The 9,610-nt window shown below is 57.6% G+C and overlaps 1 protein-coding gene across 1 annotated transcript in view; it reads right to left on the bottom strand.

Annotated features, from left to right (window-relative positions):
- Nucleotides 1–453: 453 nt before the first annotated feature.
- Nucleotides 454–9,610, bottom strand: part of ITGA2 (integrin subunit alpha 2) — an 85,993-nt gene continuing 76,836 nt past the window's right edge. Inside the window, exons 28-32 of the mRNA XM_015562609.1 lie at nucleotides 8,803–8,907; nucleotides 6,310–6,423; nucleotides 3,783–3,872; nucleotides 1,262–1,378; nucleotides 454–835 (exon numbers count right to left, since the gene is read on the bottom strand). Coding sequence (XP_015418095.1) covers nucleotides 755–835; nucleotides 1,262–1,378; nucleotides 3,783–3,872; nucleotides 6,310–6,423; nucleotides 8,803–8,907 — 507 coding nt within the window. The 3' untranslated portion in view covers nucleotides 454–754. The remainder of the gene's footprint in view (nucleotides 836–1,261; nucleotides 1,379–3,782; nucleotides 3,873–6,309; nucleotides 6,424–8,802; nucleotides 8,908–9,610) is intronic.

Genomic DNA, 9,610 nt, shown 5'->3' with positions numbered 1-9,610 from the left:
CTCAAATGAGATTTTGGTAAAGGTATTGTTTTGCTCTGCTAATGTTTTGATGTTTATATGGAATATTTTACAAGCCCAGTTTTGATCTGAAATTTACTATTTTGTTGAGGATTTCTTGCTATGAAATCTCAATGTCATAGGCCAATACGTCTAATTGGAATAGTTTATACAGTCACATGTTTGTCTGTCATCTGGTTGGTGAAGCAAAAAAAAGAAAAATACAGCTAAAATCATTTTATTTATTCTAATTCTTGTGGATTACTATAGTTTTTAGGTCAATACAACTTGAATTGTGGAGGCTATCTCAAGTCTTAATATATATATATATCTCCTGTCCTTCCCCAGCGTGAAAATCCGAGCTCGTCCTGTGTCTTCACCAAACGCGTCACTTCTTTTGAAAACAATCGTTTCACACAACCGGTCCCCCTCCAACGAAACACCGGAGGAAGGTGGTGTTTTGTGGAAGACGCGCCGTGTCTGCAAGCACGTCCCCTTCCGACAGGGCGCCGTCACCGTGGGCACCGGGGACCAGCCGGCGTGGACACTGCCCACTGCAAATAAGTCCTTTACATAAACCTCTAAGTTCCCACCCTCCCATCCCCAGTTCTTTTTTCCAAACTGACCTGCAGTTTTCTTGAAATAAAATATTAGACTAGTGCCCCTGAGACCTCGCCAAGCCCTGGTTTAAAAACAAAGCCTGGCCCGCAGCAGGCGCTGGCAGGAGGCGGCCTGTCCCATGGGGTCCGGCCAGCGCTCAGCTGTTGAGTTCCATGGTCTCGTCAGCCTCGTCTGGATTCTTCATCATTTTCTCGTATTTCCTCTTGAAGAAGCCGAGCTGTGGGTGACGGCGTGAAACGTTACGTCGATGGCTTATTGCGGGGGCTCCCCCTGGCTGCCACGGGAACCACGTCTGGGAGCCATGGGCGCGGGGAGGGGGTGTGGACTGGGGCTGACCGGGTATCGGTCATCAGGAGGACGTTGGGGCCCAGGGAGCTGGGCTCCGTTTATTTGCAGTTGGACAGAACACGCAGGGTCGGCCAAGGGGAGGGTCGGGAAGGGCAGGCCAGGCACAAGGCCGAGGAGAGTCATTCGGGGGTCGGTCCCTTCGGTGGTTTTCAGGGACCTGACCTTGCAATGGCCTTGCACTGCCCTTTCTCTTGTGATGGAGGAGGGGCCGAAGGGATGGAAGGCTGATGTCTGACCAGGATGTTCACGACAGAGGCCCCAGGAGCCTCGATGCTGAACGAGGCCCGTGTCTTACCTTCCACAGAACGGCCACCAGCGCTAAGAGCAGAAGGATCCCGGCGACGACGCTTCCCACGATCACCCCGGTGGGGACTTCGGCCTTCTCGTGGGGCTTCGTGATTGTGATGGGAATCTGCCAACGGGAACACACGACAAGGGAGTGACCCAACCAGAGCAGCGACAAGAGGACGGTCCGGCCAGCCACGCTCTCTAACCCCATGCATGGTGTCTAGGGAGGGGCCGGCTGGCTCAGGGCCATGTCCCCGATCACACGCCGGGCAGTACCATCTCCAGAGGAAATGCTCCTGCCACGTCCAGCAAGGGACCCGGAGCCAGTTCCCTCCCCCTAACCGCGCCAGCACCTGGCGATGTCACCGCTGGTGACCCAGCTGCCGGAGTCACCCAGGACATGGCCGGTCGGTGTCCTGCACCGTCTCCTCGCCCGGCGGCAGCGTTCGGAGCTGCTTGGGGAGGGGAGTCAAAGGCCAGGTCACCTGATCGGTTGCTAAACGTAGACCGATATGTCGGGCTCGGGTCGTTCCTTTCAGCTATGAAATTGTCCTTGAGGCCAACAATGATTCTTTTTTTTTAATTGATTTTTTTTTTGAGAGAGAGAGAAACATCTATCGGTTGCCTTCTATCCGTGCCCCAACCTGGGCTTGAACCCGCAGCCAAAATATGTGCCCTGACTTGGAATCGAACCCGCAACCTTTAGGTGCATGGGACGATGCTTCAGGCAACAGAACCACCGGCCAGGGCTAGCTATGACTCAGTATGTCCACTTCCTTTGTAGCCTCTGCGTGTAAGGCTGTGGTCACGACCATCTCCGCCACAAGCATGTTCTCCGAGAGCCGAGGGGACGAGGCCCGATTTAGCTCCTCGGCTGAGCGGTGAGCCTCGGGGAGCAGCGCTGCTCTTCAGCCGGAACTCTGAGCTAGGCTAAACTGGGGTCTGACCTCTGGGAGACCATTTCTTTCCATTTGCATCTTCAAGCGCTAACACGGGCTCTGTAAGTGCAGGGCTGTGCGACTGTGAATCCACACAGTCCACGCCAGGCGGCATCTCTGCTCTCTCGGGGCCCGAACCCCCGAACCGGGGCCCACGGAGCGACAGGGACCAGGAGCATAAGTTACTGGGCCTGGGACTCCCATAAATTCCAGGGTCCCTTACTTACCTACAGGGGGATATCCATCCTTATTCGGATTCCAAATATTATGCCAAAAATTACCCAATTTTTATTTGGAATCAAAAACTATTTTCATAGACACGATAAAGTGGTAGCTGGCCTGTTATTTCTCAGCATTGCTCAGAGAAAAGGAAGGGAAAAAGTTTCCTAAAGGGATCACTAAACCTGTTCATTTAAATTTCAAGTTACTGGCTTATGCTATTATACTATCTATCATTATTTTGGATTGTACGCGTTCTATTTATAAAAAATGTTTACTCTAAAAAAATAAAATAAATAAATTTCAATTAATGCATTCATCTCATACTGCTTTCTAAATAACACACACACACACACACACACACACACACACACAAAACCCCAAAAACTTCAGCAAAGGGCCAGGCACTGGCTGAACACTCCATGTTTCTAAAATGAACTTTAAAAACTACATCCAGTCCCCCTCCCACCCCCCTACCCCCAACCTAAAGTGCCAGCACTGAGGGGGCTTTCCTGGGGTTCTATTTTGGATTTCCCATGCCCTGGCCTCACAGGAGGGGCGGTCCCTGGGGGAGGGGGCGGTCCCGGTGGGAGGGACGCAGACAGTGTGGATGCACTTTCCCTGGACAAGTGAGGGCGGAGGGAGCTCTCCTCTTGGCAGTAAGAGGCCCAGAGGTCAGGGCCGCGGCTCTGAAGCCCGGGCACAGGTCCGCGTGGCTGAGGCACGTGGCCGTGGCCGAGGGGGAGAGTCTGGAACCGCCTTCTGATCCCAACAAGGGCTTTGGGAGGAAGAGGCCCAGGCCCGTGCAGGTGGCGGGCGTGGGGTGCGCTGCAGCGATGGGGGCACCTTCCCCGGGAGCTGCGCCAGGGAAGGGCCTGCCGCTCGGCCAGCAGCCTTGGCTTCCCCCAAAGCAGCTGCTCTGCGAACCCCCTTTCCTCCTCCGGGAGGGAGCCTTGTAGTTCGTAGACGGTGCGGCCCGAGGAGTGGGCGCTCAGAGTGGCGGTGCCCGGCCGAGAGGAAACCGCTCAGGAGAAGCAGCCTCGGGGACGCCTGCTTACCCAGCACACTCGGCACCGCCCTTAAACACACTCAAGTGGGTGACACGGAGAGCCCGGCGGGTGTCAGCAGAGGAGGCAGGAGACCGGGCACTGGCCTAGGCCCGGAGACGGTGGAGCAGGATGGGCGGCACCCCTTGTGGGGTCAGGGCCTCTGACCCAGCTCCGCCAGCACCCGGGGAGGCTCACCGCAGAGACACCGGGCTTTCGGAGTCCAGTGAGCTGCCCGTCCCCACTCCCAGCCTCCGGGCGGGACGTCCCCACTCCCAGCCTCCGAGCGGGGCGCCGGCCCACCCAGGCCCGGAGGGCCGCTCACCGTGACCGTGTTCTCCTGGATCACGTAGACCTGCGGGTTGTAGGTGTCGATCTCCGCCGAGGCCGTGAGCTGCACCGTCTGGAAGGTGGCCTGCGATGGGAAGAGGGACAGGTTTCATCCCAGCGGGAGGACAGGCATGGGACGCGGCGGGCGGGTCATTCATCAGCTTCCGCGTGGACAGCAACAGAGCAAGTGACCATCTGAAGACGCCAGACACTCAGCGTCCCGAAGCCGGGGACACGTGACGGGCCACACACGGCACGTGCCCGGGAACCCCCGCGGGGGTGGCTGCCCTGCGGTAGCGATCAGGCCTCTCTCCAGGTGACTCCCCCTTAAAACACGGCTGCAAAGCCAGGGTTAGAAGTGACGTTTATCCCCGGGAAAGGCTGCAGTGCAGATTTCAGAAAACTTAAGTTTGCGGCCTGAGGGAAAATTGCAAACTCCCTTTTTTAGAGACTCCCATACAGAGAACAGACTGCTGGCGGCCAGAGGGGAGGGGGTGGAGGGGTTGGGGGCAAAGGTGAAGAGGCTGAGAAGCGGATGGTAGCTACAGGACAGTCCCGGGATGGAACGCACAGCGTGGAGAACACAGGCAGCGACATTGTGACAACTATGTATGGGGTCGGGTGGGCACGTTGTAAAGCGTATGATTGTCTAACTGCTGTGTGTATGCCTGACACCAACACAAAACAACACTGAATGCAGACGGTAACAGAAAAAGAAAAATACTAACTCGATAGCTGTTATTTATTTGCCTGCATAATGATAAATGGAATGGGAGAGCGGGTGGGAAAGGGAAGAGAATGCTGCTTTTGGGGTACACGGTAAAAGGACACTGCTTAACATGTCCTGAGCTTGACCGTACGTGTCCACAGCGGACGACCCAAACCTTTCCTCACGCTGTCACAAGACTAATCATTTCAGGTTTCCCAATGTAGGCATTTCTATAAAAAGCACCGGATCTGGGTCCGGCCTAGAGAAGGCACGTGTAGTTTACGCTGGTGTTTCTAGGAACCTACTATGAAATAACTTTACATGCATTCCTGGATCTACTATCAAAATAAACTATTTTCATGGATACATCACGGATCTGTCTGTTCTGTTCTCTGTGATGTGAGCACTGGGCCTGATGCTCACTTTGAACTAGAACACAGTGCCTGGATCTGAGAGCTGCCCACACCCCCTGGCTGCCAGGACTCGGTTTTGGGGGGCCTGGGCACAGGGATTAAGGGGCCCCATCAGTACATTCGCTGGGCTGTGTCTGGGAGCCAGAAGGGGAGCAGTGAGCCTCCTGTCATGGCCTCCATCCTCACTCTCTCAACATGGGTACTGCATCTGAAACTAACCCTGGTCCCTGGTCTCTGAAACATTCCTTCCTGGGGGAACAGCCTGGCTGGTGTGGCTCAGTGACCGAGTGTTGACCTATGAACCTGGAGGTGATGGTTTGGTTCCTGGTCAGGGCACAGGCCTGGGTTATGGGCTTGATCCTGAGTAGGGGGCATGCAGGAGGCAGCTGATCAATGATTCTCATCGTGGATGCTTTTCTCTCTCTCTCCCTCTCCCTTCCTCTCTGAAATCAGTAAAAATATATTTAAAAAAATAAAAAGTGGTGTGCACACTGGGCTCTCACCAGAGAAGGGGGGAACCGAGGTGGAGTGGGTACCGGCTCCAGGCAGAGAGGAGCCTGTGTTAGATCCACCTGTTGGCAGCTATGAGATCAGCGGGGAGTTCCAGGAGGGGAGGACCTTCCTCTCTGAGGTCCGGGCGCATTGGGTCCGGGCGCATTGGGTCCTGGCACATTGGATCTGGGCACATTGGATCGGGCACTTTGGATCTGGGCACATTGGATCGGGCACATTGGATCTGGCACATTGGATCTGGGCACATTGGATCGGGAACACTGGATCCGGGCACATTGGATCGGGCACATTGGATTGGGCGTATTGGGTCCGGGCGCATTGGGTCCGGGCACATTGGGTCTGGGCGCATTGGATTGGGCACATTGGGTCTGGGCGCATTGGATCCGGGCACATTGGATCGGGCACATTGGGTCTGGGCACATTGGATCTGGGCGCATTGGATCTGGGCACATTGGGTCCAGGCGCACTGGGGCCGGGCGCATTGGAGCCGGGCGCATTAGGTCTGGGTGCACTGGGTCCGGGCGCATTGGGTCTGGGCGCATTGGAGTCAGGCGCATTGGGTCTGGGTGCATTGGGTCCGAGCGCATTGGGTCTGGGCGCATTGGAGCCGGGCGCGGTGAGGACATGGGAAGCCAGACAGTCAGGAGGAGGCAGAGGGAGACAGAGCAGGGCCGCCCCCAAGGCAGCAGTGGGCACCTGGCTCTGTGCCCAGGACTCTGCTGCCAGAGGCTGCCCGGAGGCTGAGAAGCAGGTGCCTCTGAGCAGGGTGAGCGCTGGGAGGGAGGGAGCACAGGCCCCCAGGCGACACCTCTGGCCACAGGGCAGGCCCCTCGGCAATGACGGCCCACGGCCCGGGGCGCGGTGAACCGTAACTAGCGGGTACTCACGGCAGCGAAGGTGCCGTTCCAGATGCGCGTGGACACGTTCAGGAAGTACTCGGCCCGCACCTGCGGGTCTCGCAGCCAGCAGGTGACGTTCCCGCAGCGGGCGGTCCTGCAGTTCTTCACGCACAGGGAGAGGGGGAGGGTGAGTGCGGGCTTTCAGAGGAACGGCCTCCCGTTCCAGCCACAGACTTCACAGCCACAGACTTTACAGCCACAGCCGCTCCAGCCACAGACCCTACAGCCACAGACTTCCCAGCCACAGATGCTACAGCCACAGACGGCACAGCCACAGACTTTACAGCCACAGCCGCTCCAGCCACAGACCCTACAGCCACAGACTTCCCAGCCACAGATGCTACAGCCACAGACGGCACAGCCACAGACTTTACAGCCACAGCCGCTCCAGCCACAGACCCTACAGCCACAGACTTCCCAGCCACAGATGCTACAGCCACAGACGGCACAGCCACAGACTTTACAGCCACAGCCGCTCCAGCCACAGACCCTACAGCCACAGACTTCCCAGCCACAGATGCTACAGCCACAGACGGCACAGCCACAGACTTTACAGCCACAGCCGCTCCAGCCACAGACCCTACAGCCACAGACTTCCCAGCCACAGATGCTACAGCCACAGACGGCACAGCCACAGACTTTACAGCCACAGCCGCTCCAGCCACAGACCCTACAGCCACAGACTTCCCAGCCACAGATGCTACAGCCACAGACGGCACAGCCACAGACTTTACAGCCACAGCCGCTCCAGCCACAGACCCTACAGCCACAGACTTCCCAGCCACAGATGCTACAGCCACAGACGGCACAGCCACAGACTTTACAGCCACAGCCGCTCCAGCCACAGACCCTACAGCCACAGACTTCCCAGCCACAGATGCTACAGCCACAGACGGCACAGCCACAGACTTTACAGCCACAGCCGCTCCAGCCACAGACCCTACAGCCACAGACTTCCCAGCCACAGATGCTACAGCCACAGACGGCACAGCCACAGACTTTACAGCCACAGCCGCTCCAGCCACAGACCCTACAGCCACAGACTTCCCAGCCACAGATGCTACAGCCACAGACGGCACAGCCACAGACCTTACAGCCACAGACGCTACAGCCACAGACGTTGCAGCCACAGACGTTGCAGCCACAGGCGTTGCAGCCACAGGCGTTGCAGCCACAGGCGTTACAGCCACAGACATTACAGCCACGGACGGAACAGCCATAGATGCTACAACCACAGACGTTACAGCCACAGACTTTACAGCGAGAGACGTTACAGCCACAGATGGGCAGGAGGGCTGCAGGGAACTGGCGGGAGCTCTAGCTCTTCACTGCGCCCACATGGACAGGCACACACCCGCCACCTGCCAGTGCCCCTGGGGGGAGGCCCCAGCGTGAAGGTGGGGAGGAGGGTACCCCACACTGCCTAGTCACCCTTTCTGACAAAAACACCCCAAACGAATCCGTGTTTATCAACCATTACTGGCTGAGCAAGTCGCTGAATGCACATACGAGAGGCCTACGCCTTAGTCACACATGAACCAGAACTGACAGACTTTCCTTCCATTAAAGGGAAGCTGAGTAAGAGAATCAGGAGCTGCCTAGGACCAGGGCGGGGAGGGACTGGGGGTGGGGGACGAGGAGCCCTGGGTCAGGGCAGCTGGACACAGGACGCCGTGCACTTGCCCAAACCAGCCGCCTCTACAGCCCCCGAGGGTTGCACTGTGGACTCTGACTGGCGTCTCAGATGCAGGTCCATCCCGTGACCAGCGCACCATCCGATGGGGGGCGGGGGGTGTCGGGGAAGCTGTGCTGATGTGGGGGCCAGGGGTGCACAGCAGAGTCTGCACTTTCCACTCAACTTTGCTGGGAACCTCAAGCTGCTCTGAAACATGGTCTGTTTTAAAAAGCCTGTGACGGTCACATGGCCTCTGACATGCACGTAGTAGCGCACACACGTGTCCATGCGCACATTAACGCTGAGGGCAGGAGGCGGCTGTTTGTCACACGAGTGCTCAGCTGCTCTCTCTCCGAGAGCTGCCGTTTCCCTGTGGTTTTCTGAGTCGTCGTGTTTGGTTTATGTTGTTCCCACGTAGCAACCGTCATTTTGACACAATCAAACCGTTTCCACGAAAGGGAGGACATGCCGAGGGGCTAGCGTGTCGGCAAACCCTGAGACGAGCTTCCACTGGGGATGCTCAGCTATTAGACGTCAACCACATGCTGCTGTGATCACACTCGAACCACGGAAACAGGGAGCGACTGCTCCCTCCTCCCTACCCGTCCACCCATCACCCCATAAACAGCTTCATCCTGACCTGGGTGTGCGTTTCCCCCCCTGATTCATCCTGGCTGAGAAAGGCACACGGGAAACCTATGACATTCGAGAGCAGGGGTCAGGGGGCCGGGGGGGGGAGGGCTTCATTTCCAGGCGACTCCGAAAAGGAATCCCCGAGGGAACTGCCCGCACGAGCCCGTCCTCACCAGGTCTTTGAGGTGCCGGAAAGTTTCGCTCTTGAAAGACACAGAAGCCGGCGTCTGTCCTATTTTCAGCGGGTCCACGTCGGCACTGCAGCTGATGTCGCCGGCCTGTAGAGGGGGCAGCACGTCAACTAGGAGGCCACGCGGTTTGTGGGGTCCCTCAGCCTGTGAGGCATCTACTGGCACAGGTCGGGGCTGGGGGCGGGCAGGCTGCCCACGTGGGCCCACTTCTCAGCCTCACTAACATCACCCCGAGCTCACATGGTCCTGCCTGACTTGGTGGGCTGCTGGGTCCCACCTGCAAGGAGACAAATTCGCAACAACAACAGACGGAGCTGCCCGGCCGGTGTGGCTCAGGGGTTGAGCACTGGCCTATGAACCAGGAGGTCAGGGTTCGATTCCCAGTCAGGGCACATGTCCAGGTTGTGGGCTCCATCCCCAGTAGGGGGTGTGCAGGAGGCAGCTGATCCATGATTCTTTCTCATCATTGATGTTTCTCTCTCTCTCTCCCTCTCCCTTCCTCTCTGAAATCAATAAAAATATATTCAAAAAACACACGAAGAATAGCCTGAGTGATGTAACGCAGGGCTCTCTGCGGTGGAGCACTTTAGGGTTTTGATTTCCTGTCGTCCCCTGCGCACCCCGAGTGACCTCAGCGCAGCTAAGCGCCAGCTGGCGCTGGCCATGTGGGTCCGAGTCGCGCCCTCAGCCCAGCTGTGAGGACCACCGGGCCTTGAGGACGAGCAGGTGCTGCGGCCGGAGCCACCGAGACGCCACTCAAGCGCCCGGGGCCTGGGCCTCGCCTTCCTCA

The sequence above is a fragment of the Myotis davidii genome, unplaced genomic scaffold (assembly GCF_000327345.1).
Source record: "Myotis davidii unplaced genomic scaffold, ASM32734v1 scaffold496, whole genome shotgun sequence".
NCBI classification, from domain to species: Eukaryota; Metazoa; Chordata; class Mammalia; order Chiroptera; family Vespertilionidae; genus Myotis; species Myotis davidii.
This window is presented reverse-complemented; position numbering and strand designations above follow the sequence as displayed.